This window comes from Pezoporus wallicus, unplaced genomic scaffold (genome assembly GCF_028554395.1).
Source record: "Pezoporus wallicus isolate ANWC-B61680 ecotype Strahan unplaced genomic scaffold, APGP_CSIRO_Pwel_v1 contig_229, whole genome shotgun sequence".
In the NCBI taxonomy this organism is placed as follows: domain Eukaryota; kingdom Metazoa; phylum Chordata; class Aves; order Psittaciformes; family Psittacidae; genus Pezoporus; species Pezoporus wallicus.
Genome location: NW_026638360.1, coordinates 1,493,152 through 1,512,154, shown reverse-complemented (window position 1 = coordinate 1,512,154; position 19,003 = coordinate 1,493,152). Strand labels below are relative to the sequence as shown.

The window sequence follows — 19,003 nt, the reverse complement described above, 5'->3', positions numbered from 1 at the left end:
TAAACGGTTTTAAACATTAAAAAAATAGTAAAAAAATATCGCTAAATGTAACTGGAATACAAGATTAGCTATTTAACTAACACCAACCCAAATTTAAGAAGGCCTTTTCCAAACTGGTAAAAGATACATACTCAGCTAGGGATTTTAAGTTTGCACATTATCAGTTCACATGAAGTGCACTGCCTCTTCAAGTCTTTGGTTTTAAACATGCCTATTGCATGAAGTCTGTAACTCTTATTTCTCAAAGTAAAATGGCATGACAGAAAAAATGGGTTCTAGAAAATTTCAATGACAATCTCCTGCAGTATTATCCATTCATGGTTTTGCATGCTATACAGTGATTTTGCAAAATTCCTGGATCTTCTCTTTGCACCTGGCTATCATGGGTTTATTCAGTACTAAATATAAAAGAAGTTATCTGCTGTTTAAGTAACAATCAGTACATAAAGTTACCTTGTTCTCAACTTATAGCTTTGGGAAGGTTGGTTCACATCATTTTAAGGAAAAGGGTGACAGTGTCAAGAAAAAATTACATTTGCCTTGGGTTGTTCCTTTGTCAGAGAATGTACTTTTCCTGGTCTGTAGGATATTAAAAGACCTGGCACAAAAAAAATGTCCCCTATTGTGACATAACATATAAGGTTTAATACATATAAAGTGTGTAGAGAAAGACCGAATTATTTTAGTTTATGAGTCTTTGGGGTTTAAACAGAAAAAAATCCATTGGTGAGGTTCTTTCCTCTATGCATGGCCGACATTACTGTGACATATGCTCTCTAAATCTCTCTTAAAACACAAGGGATTCTGTGCTTTCTTCCATTTTTCACAATGTCCCACTTAGTCTTCCAAGTTCAAACTAATACCAAGGAGCTAGACCTAGTGAAAATGGTGAAGAAAGGGAAGCACAACTCCTCAAATGTTTGCCTGTTGTGAGCTAAAATGTGCATCTTTATAGAACATAATATTACAACAAACATTATTAAACCTCCAGAACAATGTCCTCCCATCTGATTAGTTTCTATGCAACCAAATTGTCAGGTGCTTACTGCAAAATCAGGTCAAACATAATCCTATCCCTAATCACATTCTAAGTAATTGAAAACAGCTCATCAACATCATTTGACCCTAGGCATCCACTGGAATACTTTGGTTCTGATGCGTGTTTTCTTTGAAGGTGATTCTCTCTCTGTAGTTCATGTTATGAACCTCTCTCCACTTGCAGTAAGAAGCTTAGTTTGTTTTAAGGAAGTCTGTGGTCATTGCAGGATTTATTGTTTAAGTGCAAACTATGTTAACAGTAACAGGAAAGACACCAATACAGGGAGAGATGAATACATCACTTGCAGTGTGAGTGTGTGTAATACATCAGGATGTGCTGCAAGTGCTATTCAAATCCCTCCTAAAATCATTGATACTGCCTTCTTATTTAATCTTTTAGGATGATGACTAGATGTATTTAATTACCTTTTGTGTCTCAAAGTTTTCTTCTATACACAATGTTTTAAAAAGCCTTAAAAAGTACTGCTAGTAAGAAAAGGCTTTATTTAACGATGTAATTCTGTATGGGCTCCAATAATATGAAATATACCATTGGATCCATTCAGGAAGAGAGCTGTGCTTGCACGACATAGCAATTCTTCCCACTGGGATCAGTGAGCTTCCATGAATGGCATGTTTTACCTTCACAGACTCTAAGTAACACAAGGAATGTGTCTTATTAACTACTTGCCAGTTTGGAAAACACTCCCCTGAGATCCAGGCAGCCCACAGAACAAAATACATAGGTCCTGCCTATGGTATAACGTCCCTGTCATGGCTGACAGATCATTTGGCAGAGGTACTGGAATGTTTCTCTCCTTCTCTAGAGGAAATTTGGGGTTTCAAGGAACAACAGGAGGATTCTCATCTTCTCAGCAAGCACATTGTTTGTTGCAATATATGAACTTCTGCTTTGATTTTTATACTCAGATGAAAGGCAGGTTTCTGTCATTGAGGGTTATTGTTTCAAGCTGTCTGTGTAGCCAGCAATTGCCACTGCCCAGGAAAACTCACATTTGTCACCAAGAGTTATAGAGATGCATTAGCTCCTCACCTTCCTTCACTGCTGTTGCCTATTGACTGCTCCCAAACCACTCTAAGTTCTACCATATTCATTTCACTGTGTGCAGCGGCATCTCCTGCCTTGATCTATAACACTCAGGTTTACTCTACCACTTTTAATTAATTTATTTACCTTTATTTTTTTGCACACTAACCACCATGTCCTCTGCACCAGAGTCCAAATTGGTATGATTGATTCATTACAACACATTTTTCTTGTTACAAGTTTAGCTAAATTATGAGCTACCATCAGCATGTCTTTACTTCATACATTTATTTTATGACTGCAAACCTTCTGAATATTGAAAAGCTTTCATAAATTTCTCTGATATTTTATTGTGGCAGTGAACAACAACAGTCCTGGTGCTATCATTTTAAAAAATGTTATAAAAATATAACAGTCTGATAATAAAAGATTATTGCCACCTGGCAATAAATGGCTGCCAGATGATAAGGTTTTAAAAGTATTTCATGACAGACTAATTCATTTATTTTCTACCTGGCTTTGTCTGATTTCTCCATGACCATGTTTGTGAAATCTATTTATGCCACAGCCTTCAAAATTTTTCATCATACTTTTTCCTCTCTTATTTCCTTGGAACCTTTCCATCATTTCCAGATGCAAAGATAAAATAAGCAGATACCTCTGAAAATGATGATGTATCTACTTTCCAGATTAATTAGCACTGGAGTAAGCATAGGACAGTTTAAGGTATATTTTTTTCTTTCTAGAAACCATGAGAAGATAGCAATTTTCACATATAGATAGCACTTACAAACTTCTCGAGAAGTCTATAATCCTACACAATTTTATTCCTACGTCTAAAAAAACCCCTAAGTAATTAAGCGTAGGAAAAAAAGACTTTTAAAGTAAATTCCAAGGACAAACCACTCCAGCATGTGCAAAAATAAGCATCAAATTGGATATCCCAAATGAGATCTGAAAGAAGAGAGAGGCGTACTCTAATCAGCCCTGTGAAAGTGCTCACCATTTTTAATAGCTTTTATGTTTACCAGCTGTGTGCATCCTACAGCTGTGAATCAGCATTCCCAAAAACTGGGTGGCTTTTGTAAATGACAAGTAGCATGGCTTCTGCCTGTGCTCTATTGCTTTGAATAAGCACTCACAAAGCAAGTCTGCCTTGGTAAACTTCATCAAGTTACCCCAGGAGATATAGGAAGTTTGATGTTCTGTTTCAGAATATAACAAATAAGCCAATGATTAAACAGTGGAGAGAAAAATTGAGTATTATGTATCTGACAAATAATTTTATTAGTAGCATTTGTGGGTGAGACAATCAAATGATTGTGGTATTTCACTTCAATAAATGTATTCAGTAATACAGTAAAAATGAGCTTTGTGATATTTTAAAAATAAAGCTTTGATAAAAATGAATATTTGGTACCATATCCACATGGAGATTCCTGTATCTTCCTTTCATACTCCTTTAAAAACTGCTTTACAGTCAAGCAGGACCAGAAAAAGCATATGGTCCCTTTGTTATTAGAGATTCTTTGATGACTATTACATCATCCTTTATCTTGCTTCATTTAGTTTGATACAATGCTTGTTGAAGAAAGAAGTAAAGAGAGTTTATATAAGGAGAGTGTAAAAACAATCTCGTAGATGTAAAACAACGAGCCAAACACCAATGTGGGGGAAAAGAAAGCTTGATCAGTGACTCTCTCCTGACACTCATAATTCATGAGTGCCTGAATTCAAGCGAAGTTCACAGGAAACCCTTTAGGTTACTAATTCTGTGAATACTGATTACCTGGTTCTATAAATATTCATAGTATCTCTTTCAACTTCTCACCTGTTGGTCATATTAGACTCCCAACACCAAAACTGCCAAAAAAAAAAAAAAGGAATTAAAATGTTGTAGTACATAATGAGTGGCTTGGGGTTTTGGGAAGGCGAAAAAGAATATGGAGGTACACAACCAAAGCTCCTCAGCTCCTCTCTGCTAAATTTAAAATGTGTTAAAAAAAATTACCCTTCTTTTGTCATGTAATCTATTCATTGATCATTCTTACCTACTTTGTGCTTGGTCTTAAAAATGGCAGAGATAAACTTCAGTATAAATCAGTAGACCCTGCTGAATTAAGTGGTAGACAGACTGGCACTGTCACTACAGTTCTAAATGTGCGCCACTTCATGAAGATAGCACCAGATATAGCTATTCCCTGCTTATGCAGAATGGGTCACTGGTTTCTTTGTTATCCACTAAGTCCCCTACACACAGGATGACATGGTAGAAATAATACTTTCATTTTCTTCAGTGAATGCAAGTGATAAAGCTTAGTTTTAAAGATTTCATGTTGTTTAATTGTTCCTGTCATGCCACTTCTTCAGACTAAACAATCTGTTCCATTTAACATCGCCACCACCTTACACTGTGCTCTCTCCAAATCATTTATATTTTATCTCATTTTTGCCTATTCACCTGAGAGGAGTAAAGAAAAAAAGACAAGAAGAAAAAAAAAGCTTTCTGCCTAAGTCACATACGTCATCAAGAAATACCTAAGTCAGTGCATGACTTCCAATGTAACTTTATCTTCTGTATCCTTAGTTTCTTTTGCTGAAGGCCTTCAGTTTGCTGTTATGTCTGACTTAAATTATCTTGAATATGTCTTGAGAATTGGAGCGCATTCAAAACTGTTGAAGGAGTAAACAAGAGCTCTGGATGCTCAGTATACCAAAATACCCCTTGAAGCCTTTCTCTGGCATTCATACCAGATATTGGACATTATAAAAGTTGAATCTATATAAAAAAAAATAACTAAGTAGCTGTATTGGGGCATGAAAACTTTACTTCTTTCTTATAAATATATACCACACCTCACGAAGGGCAAACTTCTACTCCTTGGAAGGTCCTGCTAACAATCTCTATATATGTTTTCCTCCAAACTGTCTCACCTGCTTGCTAGTCTTTAGTTTTGGAAATAAACAGCCCCCCAGACAGTTCTATAGGGAAGGCATGGAACAGCTTTGTCCTCTATCAGTAGACTGACTGGCTGAAGGTTACCAGAGTTGTAACCTGGGGTGTGTGCTTTACAGATTTTGTAATTTTCAGTATTCTTCCAAGGTGATGCCATTTGAAATAACACCAAGACTAAGCTAGAAAAAAATGCAAAAGACATTTCAAACTTATTTCTGAAGGCAGCATGGAGCGTAATGGATCTTAGTCATGTCCCTTAAAAAATCTTGCTCCAGCTGGGACCTGATGTGGGACTTCTCAAACACTTGACTGCCATTCAGACACTCAATCTTTATTTTCCTCTCAGTGTCATGCGATATAGAAAATTGTTTTCTAGTTTTTAAATAAATTCAACCTTCCACTTCATATCTCTACGACAGATCATCTAATGCATTCACACTATATTAATGTAGGCATTCATCTCATCAAATACAATACAGAGGGTTTTTTTTAATCCCTTTTATAGTAACTGGTTGTTACTTAGATTAGGAACTTTAAAAATCAGTCAGTCAGTCTTGGGGATACTGCTAATGGGTCATTTGTAATAGGATCATTATTTCTGGAACCTACCTCCCTACATAGAGAAAGCTTTATCATTACAGGAAATCAGCTGCATGGCCTGTTTTACACCATTACTATAGTTTTCTCATCTTTGCAGGCAGATGAACTAATTTCTCTTTCTAACGTCCAGCTACGAACATGCTCCAATGGTCTGACAGACACACTGTGGGAATTTGTACTGGTGACAGTAGCACACGACCAGTCGTGACCAAGTTAACAATGCGACCTCAAAAGCCTACAGTGAGCTCTGTAAGGTTCTGTTCCTAGACTCATCTCCAGAGAGAAAAGAGTTGTTAGTCCACAAGTGCTCAGTAACTCAGAAACATCACCATACTGACCGAAGCTAGCATCTCCACATGGGAAAGCACTATGCGGTTCATACAGGTATTTGGAACAAGTTCAGAGATGACCTCACAGTGTTCCATTCCCCAGTGTAGGCGTGCCCTCTCTCTTTTCAGTCTTTTACCACAGGTTGTCTCTTTCCTATGCCTAAAGGCTTCCTCCTCTGATATGGAATTATATTTATTTTATGTTTCTTTTCTGAGCATCCTACTTTTAATATTATTAAACACTCCCTCCCAAACTGCCGCTGAAACCTTATTGATACTTCTCCTAAACACACAACAAATAAATGGAATAACCTGCTCACACCACATTTTAAAGCTTATATGCAAAATAGACAAGGCACTCTGCAGATTTTCCTACAAAATATTTTAGAAAGAAATAAATTATATTAGATTATATTTCACTTGTAAAACATATTTGAACATAAGCCTCCAGATGGGAAAGGTCAGGATTGTACATTAACCCTTTGAACTAGATATCCCCTTTGAAAGATGAAAGTTTAGCAGTAAATGGACCTCCAAGTTTTTGAATTATTTTGCATTTAAATAATGGATTTCTTATTTTCATCCATCATTAACCTAATTGATCTCATTTAAACATGCAAATTGTGGCACTGAACTTTCATGTTCACAGATATAATTCTTTACTGTTTACAGTAACTATCCTTTATGTTTCATTTCTTTCAAGCACTCACTAATATGAAAGCTTAAACAAGATAATTTTATTTATTAACATAGTGTTTACATTAATTATTGAGCTAAATAATTATATAGAATAACTTCTTATTCACTTTTCATTCAAAATGAAGAGGTATACACGTACTGAAGCTGTATCTTCCAATTTGCATTCTTATTATTACTATATTTAACTGTATTTTACACCGGTAAATATGAAAATATCCATCCTTTGAGGAAGACTGAATGGAAATGGTCACCAAAGTATTGAAATAACATTAAGATACATTTATGGTCTGTATTAGCATTCATACAATGATTCAGGAATAAACCCCCCAGAATCAACAACAACAAAACCCCAAATAAGCCAAACAAAAATGTTTGGGTAAAATACCAGAAGAGTATCTCAATATGAGGCCGTCTTGGATGGAAACCTGAATGCATATAAAGAGTAAACTTATAACAAGGAATTAACTTGAAGATCTTAAAATTCTCTCATTCTCAAGGTCACAGAAGTACATCAGAACATCTACACTGAAAGAGAAAAGCAGGAACACCACTCAGACAGTTGACCTCTAATGGATGGAAGCATCGGTTGCAAGAGATGGTACCTCTCTTTCAGACTCAGGCAGACATTGAAGAAAACATCTAGCTTTTCTTCAGGAGCTTCTGAAGGATTTAAGCAGCTGACAGATTTTCAGTAAAGTGAAGGAAACACCTGCTTTCTTAGGCTTACAGAGATCGCCTATGATAAGAGAGGGAGGTTTTCTGAGAGAACAAGGTCCTGTCTGCACATCACACAGAAAACATAACCTTCTTGCTTTTTAGGCAGGAACAAAAAGTGGCTTTAACCAATATGACCACCTAAGTTGTGATATTTCAGACAGAGAAATCCACTTGAAAAGCTGAGATCTAAGAAGCCGAGGCCCAGGCCTCCTGTTCTGTATAGTGGAGTACATCCTGAAAACAGTATTGCTACAGCCAAGTCCAGGTCATCAAGATGTTTGATGGTATCTTACACTAACCAGCTATTACTCTCTATTAACTCAGGAGGGGAAGTATACTTCATTGTTAAACATAAATGACACATATAAGAAAGATCCCTGAAACATGCCTGTACTGGAGCAAAACTCAGCACTCTGCTGTCTGAAGCAGAGACTGTGGGTGCTGTTCTTACAGCACCCACAGTCCTCACAAATCACTAAAAAATATAATAATTGTTCTGGGTTTCCCTCTTGTGTCCTGGTACATACGGATTTGTCAGGTACACTTAGCAGAAGGGTAAGAGATGACAGTCTGATAATGGCTTAGTGACTTCCAAAAGGTTGTGTCTAACTAGCTGTACAATGACAAGCAGACGGTTTCCTCAAAAAAACAGCACAACCTAAATGGGTCTTGCTCCTAGAGCTGGGTCTAAGAACTCTAAAGAACACACCATTAAGCCAAGAAAAATATTAGGAGTATACTGGTTTGAAACAAAACAATTCTGTTTTCTCAAAGGGAAATTTTCTTTGATATTTGTTATGATCAGTATGCACCAAGATAAGATGTGCCATGGAAGAGAATGTGCCACTGCATCTGTGCCATCATGTTACTCTTGAAAGAAAGTTTAAGCTTGACATACTAGTCAACTTCCACATGTTCCAGAGGCTTCTGAGATATCACAATTTCCAAATATTCAAATTATTCTATGATAAAATGGTTATAGCAAGAGAACAAATCATGCCAATCTGGAAGAGAGCAAAGCCCTGGATGTGCAAATCTTAAGTGAGTTCTTTCTCTTAGGCCCCTAAAAAAATTATGCCCTTGGAAAATCCATGTCATTTCACTGTATAAGAAATTACAGGAGAATTGTGTGCTGGACCTTACTGACTAAAGATATCATTAGGTTAACATTTTCCTCTCATGGCAAAGCCAAAGCAAGTTTCAGTTCTTACAAGTACTCCAGCTATTCTTACTCCTGACTAAACATACTCTATTTGTATTTATTTGAGCTAGTCCAGTGTTTTGGGTCCCTGTTGAAAAAAAAAAAAAAAATGAAAAATTGGATAGCTGTGACACCTTATCATCCTAGCTAGTAAGCCATTTCCTGACTCTAACTATGTATCCCTTGCCAGAGTATTCACACAGAGATTGAGGCTATTTGTAATCATGCAAATATTTCCACATTTTACTTTCAGCTAGTGTGTCTTTCAGGGTGTCAGGCAGCATAATAAAGAGATGATCGTAAGCAATTGAGAATGACCCTTTTCTTGCTTTCTTTTTATAATACCTTATTTCATGCAGCACTATATGAATGTATATTATAATATATACTATATTTAATATTGTATATTTTCACATATTTACATATTCACACACAAATATTTAATATATCTTCACTTATATTTGTTCAGAATGTGTAACTTTAGAGACTGAGTTCCAACAAAAACTTGAAACTGTTTAAGTAAAAATAATGGGCTAAGCTCTCTTAGTGAGTAATGCAGGTCTTTGATAAAATTACTCTGCTTTACACCAGCAGAAAATCCAAACCCATCCTGTTGTCAGAGAAACCTCCATCTGTGAATACATCAGAAATCCCAGTAGTACACTGTTGTTCCAAACTCACACATGCACACTATGTTCTACATGGCTGCACAAGTGCATTGCTGATTTGCCTCTCTGTACTTGGCTGCATTCAAGGTGGTTTGTTTGCTTAATTCAGAATCAATACATTTATTTCCCGGACAACAATTCCAACATTCTCTTGGAATAGCTGCCTAATTTTAAAGTCAAGTTCAGATGTTCATTGCAAAAGAATCTAATAACAACCCACAAATGAAGAAATGGCCTATTACACAAACACTGTTGGAATACCCTGTAGAAGCAAGTTAGCTGATGGCTATAGACTTGTCAGACCAACAATTCACTGCACATCTGTGTCTGCCAATATAGAATTTACTCAAAATTGCCTCTCTAGACACTTCTTTACATAACACATATTTAGCTTATTAGTGCTGTCATTTGGGAACGTGGTCAGCTTTTGAGCAAAATCTCACAGAGTCCATTAGCACGGATCACATCACAGCTGCCATTTTAGAATCATGATGATTAGGTTTGAAGTTCAAATGATTTGATTTCACTTTAAAGCTTCAAAAGAAGTCTCTGGGGCAGACTTACACAATTAATTTTTACTGAGGTCTGCTGGGTAATTTACTGTAGTCAGAGAATCTTCACTAAGGTAAGGTAATAACCACTGGGTAATTTTATGGCACTCTGTTCAAGTAGGAAGCAGCGTGTTGGCTGGCTTCTGCTCTGGGAAGACCTGGAGGAATGCAGAGATGCTGTTTCTGGGAAACAAGATGTATCCGAGACATTGAAGAGGGATAAGTGAATTCACTAACTTCCCAGATGTGGACCAGAATTTGTACTTGCCCTCAAAATGTCTTTTCAGGAGTGTGCATGTACTTAAGAGTACACAGTCTAGCAAGCATTGTACTGAGAATTTCTTAAAATTGAAGTACTGCACCTGTGATACTTTAATACAGGAACAAAGAATGCATTCCTAGTTTAGTTTGAATGTAAAAGTAAGCAATGAAATTAAATACCCCTTTGAGATTCGTATTTATCACTTACAAGAAGCACTTCCTAATAACCAGTGTCAGCTAGGCTGACAAGCAAACTTCAGAACAAAGCCACAGGGGATACAAGTCTATTTTAGGTTTACTGTTGACAGTAAGGGTCAGAGGAAAAATAAACTCAGCAAGCAGTGTCATGCTACCACAAACCTCTGCTGGCCGAGCAGAAACTAAATAATGGCCAAACCTTTCAGCACGAGAAAGACTTGGGCAATTGGGCTGCCCTTCAGTGCACAGAGCACGATATACAGAATAACAAGATTAAACACAAGTGAGACATAACATAAATTGGTGATAAATAAAGCTCACAAGACTGGAGGAGCTAATTACCCCAAAGTCTGGAGTGGGGTACAGTATGGTTACCCTCCTGCATCCCTATTATTTTAATATTTGATATCTGCAAAGGCAATATGGAAAGTTTTGTGAAAAAGAGGATTGATCATGGTCTCCTTCAAGATACCCTTCTTTTGGTCAAGCTATAAATAACATAGGTAATCTCTACTTCTAGGTCTAACCATTAAAAAATGGAGTGGCAGGAGGACTCAGACATTATTTCTAGTACATACACAAATACATATTAAAAGAAAATAAAACCTTTCTTATCTTACAAGTTTTGTCCTCAGCTTCATTTCATGTACAGGGGAAAGCTGATTTGATTGCTTTATCGCACTAACAAAAGCTAAGATTTGTGTAAGGGGAAGAAGAGGAAATAAAGTATATTCTGTATTGATATTGCTGCTGATGGCATTACTGGCTTTCGTTTTGTTAAGTTTACTTCCTATTAAAGCTGATGATAAAAACAGCTGTGTGGACTCATAAGCACCTCTATCTACATCTCTCCATGGACTTATTACACATATCTGTTTCATACAGTCTCATCGTCTAGGACAGATTTAATTTTATTCTATCTTTCACTAGAATAAATAATAAACCTGTCATTCCAACTCTTACATTGCTTTCCTTTTTCTCTACCTATCACGAACAGTCCTGTAATTCCTACTGTTCAGTCGCTTTTCTTTTCTTTGTGCTTTTTGTTTTGATGAAGCCATATGTTTCCTCCATTGTCAGGGGCTAGCTGCTTGAAACAAAGAAGGCTTTTTACTTTCAAGCATAATTATATGGGACAGAAATGGCCCGACAATTTATTATTGTTCTTTGTTTCTGTCCTGTGATGATACACTGATAATTGGTAAGGAGCATCCATGTACCACAGACAAAATCCTTCAGATTTTAGGAAAGTGTTTAAAAACCACGAGCAGTTCCAGTGGGTGATGCCTAATCATTGTGCATCCGTTCTCTGCCTGAACTGATGCTCAGCTATGCTGTTCTGTTTGTCCATTTTAAGGTACTTGCTTATCATTCTCCCATAGCACTCTGCTCAGCAGAAATGCCTCCTGGACATTAGAACAAGTGCCCTGTGGAGCAATGCCTCACTACTTGCTTGTGATTTTGGAGCCTACAGGACATCAGATTAACAAATTCTCCTGACTTTTCTTGTGGGGTCCCATAATCCATCTGCTCTGTCAGCACTATTTTTGAACTGCTGTCAGGTGGCACTAAGGATATATTGGGTCAACTCACACTGGTTCCCGTGAGCATGCCTCTCATTAATACAAATAGGATATCTCAGATGTTTGAAGTCCTACGGATTGATGGAAAAATCCAGTGACTGCAGTAATACTCACAAATGATGGTGAGCAATAGCAGGAGAATAAAACGCAGGGCCCAGTTCCAGTGCAATGTACTCCATTCAGAGTCTTTGGGATTGCTATAGTAAATCATCCTTCTCCTCTTTTTCCTTCAAGTCTCTCTGCTGAACCACATCATTAGTTCCCTGAGTCCCCTTTTCATTTTATAACGATTCCATTAAAAACCCGCCCAGTGTAAGACTTCTGAGTATGTTGACCATGGAGATGTAAGTGCTAAGAAAAGGACAATAACAGCCTGTTCTTAGTCTCCTTGTCACCAATACCAAAATACTGCTTTCTCTATGTTTTTAAATGTATTTGCACCCTCTCTTCTAAACTTTTAAGTTCTTTTGGCACATTGTTCACTTATCTTTCCATGCATCATGCCTCTATACTAGTGCTGAAGAGTATTAAATTGATTGGTGGAAAATTAATGGAGCATGCAGGAATGACAGAGAATAATTACTTGCACATTGTGGCTTTTAACAAGCTGGCAGTCTGAAGGGGCAGTAACAAAAAACATATTAGCAACTGCAAATGCCTGGTGCAATTTGTCCTTGTTAGAAAACTCCAGTGAACCCACAGAAGAGAGAGGAGTCTTGCCCAAAACATGATGCAATGGAATCATGAACCCCACAGCTATTTAGCAAGGCAATGTCTTGCTACCTAGGGTGCAAATCAGAAGGAAACAGCAAACATTCAAGAAGCTTTATATATACAAGACCACAGAAAGGCTTTACCACCTTGTGACCTTAAGATGCTCACACAAACCAGAACTGTGCCCTTATCCTGAATCACACTACATTTCAGTCTCTGTGAGTCATTTTAAACCTCATACAGCTGGCTTATTTCTCTATTATTCCATTCAATTTGGTTCCTCTCCTCTAGTGCCAACATCTCGAGCAGGGTACTGAAGGAAGAGCAAGCAATTTAGAAGTGAAGGCATGGGCCAGCTCAGTGGCTGATGGTTGTGGGATTTAAATTCAAGGAAATAAAGCTGTTAAGGATCCATGTCTCTAGTGCAGATGTCATTTGAACATGTTAGGGGAAGCAGGTGTTTAATAGCCATTTGTTGAAGAAAGGGTTTGATCTCCTTCAACAAAATGCTGGGTAGAACATTTCAGAAAACAGCTTTTTTCAGTACATAGTACTTATGGACGCTAATCCACATCCTCCTCATTTTCAGACTTTTATGCAGATGGCTTTTTTAGCAATACTGTCAGCTTCTGTGCATGGAGTGCTCTTGCTTTTACTGCATTTTACATGTGCTATGAGCCTTTGATGCTTATGGAAATATCGCTGTTTAGAAACAAGTTATGTGTGCCAGCAGTCCTTGACATGTTATGTTGGGAACTAGTTGCAGTTACTGCTTGATAACAGGTTGATAACACCTACCCTAGGTACAGATTCATGAAAGGCTTCTTCCCTTTACCTGGTCTGATGGTATTTTGCAGATGCCTGTTACAGTATCACAGTATCACAGTATGCTAGAGATTGGAAGGGACCTCGAAAGATCATCTAGTCCAATCCCCCTGCCGGAGCAGGAACACCTAGATAATGTTACACAGGAATGTGTCCAGGCGGGTTTTGAATGTCTCCAGGGAAGGAGACTCCACAACCTCCCTGGGCAGCCTGTTCCAGTGTTCCGTCACCCTCACTGAGAAGTTTCTTCTCAAGTTTAAGTGGAACCTCTTGTGTTCCAGTTTGTACCCATTACCCCTTGTCCTATCATTGTTTGCCACTGAGTAGAGCCTGGCTCCATCCTCGTGACACTCCCCCTTTATATATTTATAGACACTAATAAGGTCACCCCTCAGTCTCCTCTTCTCCAAACTATAGAGACCCAGCTCCCTCAGTCTTTCCTCATAAGGGAGATGCTCCACTCCCTTAATCATCTTCGTTGCCCTGCACTGGACTCTCTCCAGCAGCTCCCTGTCCTTCTTGAACTGAGGGGCCCAGAACTGCACACAATATTCCAGATGGGGTCTCACCAGGGCAGAGTAGAGGGGAAGGAGGACCTCTCTCGACCTACTAACCACCGCCCTTCTAATACACCCCAGGATGCCACTGGCCTTCTTAGCCACAAGGGCACAGTGCTGGCTCATGGTCATCCTGTCATCCACTAGGACCCCCAGGTCCCTCTCCCCTACACTGCTCTCTAACAGGCCGTTCCCCAACCTATACTGGAACCTGGGGCTGTTCCTGCCCAGATGCAGGACTCTACACTTTCCCTTGTTATATTTCATCAAGTTATTCCCTGCCCAACTCTCCAGCCTGTCCAGGTCTCGCTGGATAGCAGCACAGCCTTCTGGCGTGTCAGCCACTCCTCCCAGCTTAGTGTCATCAGCAAACTTGCTGATAGTACACTCAATTCCCTCATCTAAATCATTGATGAATATATTAAATAATACCGGTCCCAGTACTGACTCTTGAGGCACTCCACTAGTTACAGGCCTCCAACTAGACTCAGCCCCATAGACTACAACTCTCTGGCTTCTCTCCTTCAGCCAGTTCGCAGTCCACCTCACTACCTGATCATCCAGTCCACACTTCCTCATTTTAGCCGTGAGGATGCTGTGGGAGACTGTGTCAAATGCTTTGCTGAAGTCAAGGTAGACCACATCCACCACTCTGCCATCATCCATCCACCGTGTTATTTCCTCATAAAAGGCTAAGAGATTGGTCAAACATGATTTCCCCCTGGTGAAGCCATGTTGACTGCCCCTCATAACCCTCTTATCCTTGATATGCCTTAAGATGGTACCAAGGATAAGGTGTTCCATCACTTTCCCAGGGATGGAGGTGAGGCTGACCGGTCTATAGTTACCCGGGTCCTCCTTCTTGCCCTTTTTGAAGACTGGAGTGACATTTGCTTTCCTCCAGTCCTCAGGCACCTCTCCCATTTCCCAAGACTTGGTAAAGATGATGGAGAGTGGTCTAGCAATGACTTCCGCCAGTTCCCTCAGCACCCGCGGGTGCATCCCATCTGGACCCATGGATTTATGGATGTCCAGATTGCTCAACTGTTCTCTAACCCATTCCTCATCGACTAAGGCAAACCGCTCCGTCGACCTGACTTCATCTAAGGTCTCAGGGGTACAGGGCGTTTCAGGACTGCCCGCAGCAGAGTAGACAGAGACAAAGAAGGCATTCAGTAACTCTGCCATCTCTGTATCTTCTGTCACCAGGGCACCCATCCCGTTCATCAGTGGGCCTACATTGCCTCTGGTGTTAGTTTTGTCTGCCATGTATTTGAAAAAGCTCTTTTTGCTGTCCTTGACCCTTCTTGCCAGGTTTAATTCTAAGGATGCCTTAGTCCTCCTAGCTGCCTTCCTACATCCTCTAGCAGCAGCCTTATATTCCTCCCAAGTGGCCAGCCCCTCCTTCCATGACCTGTAAACTCTCCTCTTCCACTTGAGCATACCCAGCAATTCCCTATTTAGCCACGCAGGTCTCCTGGCCCTCTTCCTTGACTTCCTACGTGTCGGGATGCTCCGATCTTGAGCACGGAAAAAGCAGTCCTTGAATGTCAACCAACTATCTTTGGCCCCTTTACCTTCAAGCAGCCTTGCCCATGGGATTTCCCCTAGCAATTGCTTGAAAAGGCCAAAGTTTGCCCTGCTAAAGTCCAGGGTTGCAATTCTACTTGCTATTCTACTAGTCCTGCCACACAAGATCCTGAATTCCACCATCTCGTGGTTGCTGCAACCAAGGCAGCCCTCAACCCTTACTGCTTCGACCAGATCCTCCTTGTTAGTGAGGATGAGATCCAGCAGCGCTCCTCTCCTGGTCGGCTCATCCACCATTTGCAGGAGGAAGTTATCATCCATACACTGGAGGAACCTCCTGGACTGCAGCTGGGTTGCTGAGTGGTCCTTCCAGCAAACATCAGGGAAGTTAAAATCCCCCACGACGACCACGGCCTGTGACTGTGAGGCCGCTCTCAGCTGCCTGTAGAAGGCCTCGTCAACTTCCTCACCCTGTCTGTAACAGACACCTACAACAGTATCCCCCCTGCCAGCCTGCCCCTTAATTCTCACCCACAGACTCTCAACTCGCTCATCATCTGTCCCTGGACAGAACTCGGTGCATTGTAGTTCCTCCCGCATATAAAGAGCAACCCCACCACCCCGCCTGGCTGGCCTGTCTTTCCTGAAAAGGACATAGCCCTCCATGACTATATTCCAGTCATGTGAGCTGTCCCACCACGTCTCTGTAATTGCCACCAGATCATAGTCTCCTGACTTAACACAGGTTTCCAACTCCTCCCGCTTATTTCCCATGCTGCGCGCATTGGTGTACAGACATTCCAGGGAGCGAGCTGAGCACACCGATTTCACCCTAGGATTGTAGGAGGCCTCCCAGTCTTCATTAATTCTGGAGCACTGCCCCACTGGGGCAAGCCCAGCTACAACCCCATCCCCCTTCGAATCTAGTTTAAAGCTCTCCAAATGAGCCCTGCTAATTCGTGCCCCAGCATCCTTTTGCCTCTGTGAGACAAACCTTTCTCACTTGTCATTGTCCAGACTGGTGCCCTATAAAACCAGCCGTTATCAAAGAATCCAAAGCCCTGCCTGTAGCACCAGTCTCGAAGCCAATTGTTCATGAACTGAATCTTCCCATTCCTTCCCACATCAGTGGAAGATGGAAGGAGTGAGGAGAAGATCGCTTGAGCCCCAGACTCTTTCACCATCTGCCCCAAGGCCCTGTAGTCTTTCTTCATCCCCCTCAGACTGCGGGAAGCAGCTTCCTCCCCACCTGTCTGGAAGACCAGCAGCGGGTAGTAGTCTGTCGGGTGCACCAGGTTGGGGAGCGCCCTGGTGATATCCCTGATCCGGGCTCCAGGCAGACTACACACTTCCCTATGATGAGGGTCAACTCTGCGTATCTACATATTTGGTCCCCTACCTCTGCGCAACAGCTACAGGGCAGGGGCTGCCTCGGGCCATCCCCCTCTGTGTGAGAAGGCAGGGGGTCCTTCCCCTTTTGGGGGGTATCTCCCTGGAACCGTTCCAACTGGCACACCAGGGAGTTACTCCACCAGTCGATCTCCCTTTCACACTCCCTGATGGTCCTCAGCGTCTCAACCTCCTCCTTAAGTCTTGCCACCAGGCTAAGCAGATCTTCTACCTGCTCACACCTCACGCAGGTGGAATGCTGTCCTCCCTCCTCCGGCAGCAGCAGGCTCTGGCACTCCCTGCACCCAGAGGCCTGAACAGCCACGGTTTAGGACGGGGTCTCTGTCTGAGTTGCTGTAGTCACCTTACTGCAACCTCTCTTTCTGGAGGCAACCATACTGGTCCGCAGTCTGGGACACCAGCAACAGGGTCAGCAACACGACCTGCTTGCTCCTCCCTGTGCCCGGTCGCTGCCCTCTCAAAGGCTTTTTCAAGGCAAGCAGCAGGGGAGTGGTCGCCGTCACCGTGGGAACGCCCCCCGCCACGTCAGCCTCTCTCTCGCAAGGGCTGCTGGGGCTTCGGGAGATGTCGGGAATCGCGGTGTCTCTGCGCTATCTCCTCTGATTTTCCTCATCTCCGTTGACCCTCGCGGTCGCTGAAGCGTGCCGGCTGTGGCTCTAGCTAGGCTAGCTCCGATCAGCTGACTGTTTTTGCTAGCTGTCAATCACAGACTCATCAAAGCACAGTTGTTCTGCAAAAATCCACATAGCTGTACCCTGAAGAATGGTGGGTATAATGCAAGCAAATATGAAAACATAGTCTGATGGTGAATAAGTGTTCTCCTGAATGTCTTACAGTTTGTAAGTGAAGAAGAAAAATGACTCAAAGGACAACATGACTTCAGAGTAGGGCACACAGAAACATAGGCAGGTTCATTCAACTCTGAAACAATGCACTGTAGAAGACAGCAAGTTTCCAGAAATACTGTTTGAAAAAATAAACCAATAAATAAATACACAAAACACCTGAAGTTTGGATTATCTAGAGCAACATCCTGTATGGACAAAGCCTAAAAATAAATTATAAAGGGCTTTTCCTCCTGGTCTTGTATTATTAACAGCATTAAACAGAGTTTCATTAACAGGATTCAAAGTTATTGGGGCAGTCTGTTGAGAACTTTGCTTCTTCATACCCTTGTTTCTAGATACTTTCAAGGAGGGCTGTGAAGTACTATGATCTTGATTTGTACGAACTCCTTCACATTGCTACAATGATAAATGAATTTCCACTCTACCACTTCTCAAAGCAAACCGGGAGCTCAGTCCCATCGTGTTTTCACTGGTAAAGCTCATAACAGACATTTTATAAAGAGTTACTCCTGTAAAAAACAACAATATCCCCCACCCCCAAACTAACCAACCATAAAATACAGAACAGAGAAGCTGGCTAAAAGAATGACATTACCCATCTGCACGGTATCAGAGATTTTTATAATTTTCTCAGAACAGAAACTCTGAAACAAAACTGAACTATAAAAGCAAGCATATAGAACGTGTGTTACTTACAGTGTATTTCTAGAACCTGCATTGCTATCTGAGGTGTAGAGTTTAGGGACTCGTGATCTACTCTGCAACTTAAAACTGCACCGTCATCACTGCGATCTGCAAGGAAGTCCAGCGTGCTGCTGACTGTGAATGTTTTCCGATTTGCATCTTCTTCTTTTAAATATTTGACATCTGAAAGAAAGAACAAACATCTCCAATGTTTTGGGGAAAAGGAGTTCAGCAATAGAAAGCTCAGTTATCTATCACAATTGAAAAAAGAAGTCTTTCACATCTCTTTAAGACAAAATCAGACTGCAGTTATTCCTCAGCTTGCTCTGATTATAAGAGCTGAATATTGAAAAGGGACATTTTAAAACTGGTTACAGGATACCACACTCACATACTATTTCATGGATATTACAAAATTTGTTACTAATACATGGATATCACTAAAGCCATGTAAACTAAGGGTTGCATGCATGTAATCACATTAATCCTGCACTTACTATGTTCATGGGTTATTCTGTTCTTTGGCTAGAATTATGATAGTTTATAAACTGAACTAAACTGAAGTGTAGCTATTGATGTTGATGAA

The 19,003-nt window shown here is 40.6% G+C and overlaps 1 protein-coding gene across 3 annotated transcripts in view; it reads right to left on the bottom strand.

The window, feature by feature from the left end:
* CADM2 (cell adhesion molecule 2) overlaps window positions 1-19,003 on the bottom strand; it is a 625,008-nt gene that overhangs the window by 95,393 nt on the left and 510,612 nt on the right. For all 3 annotated transcript variants that reach the window (XM_057410463.1, XM_057410465.1, XM_057410464.1), the window contains one exon: window positions 18,430-18,600. In XM_057410463.1, coding sequence (XP_057266446.1) covers window positions 18,430-18,600 — 171 coding nt within the window. The remainder of the gene's footprint in view (window positions 1-18,429; window positions 18,601-19,003) is intronic.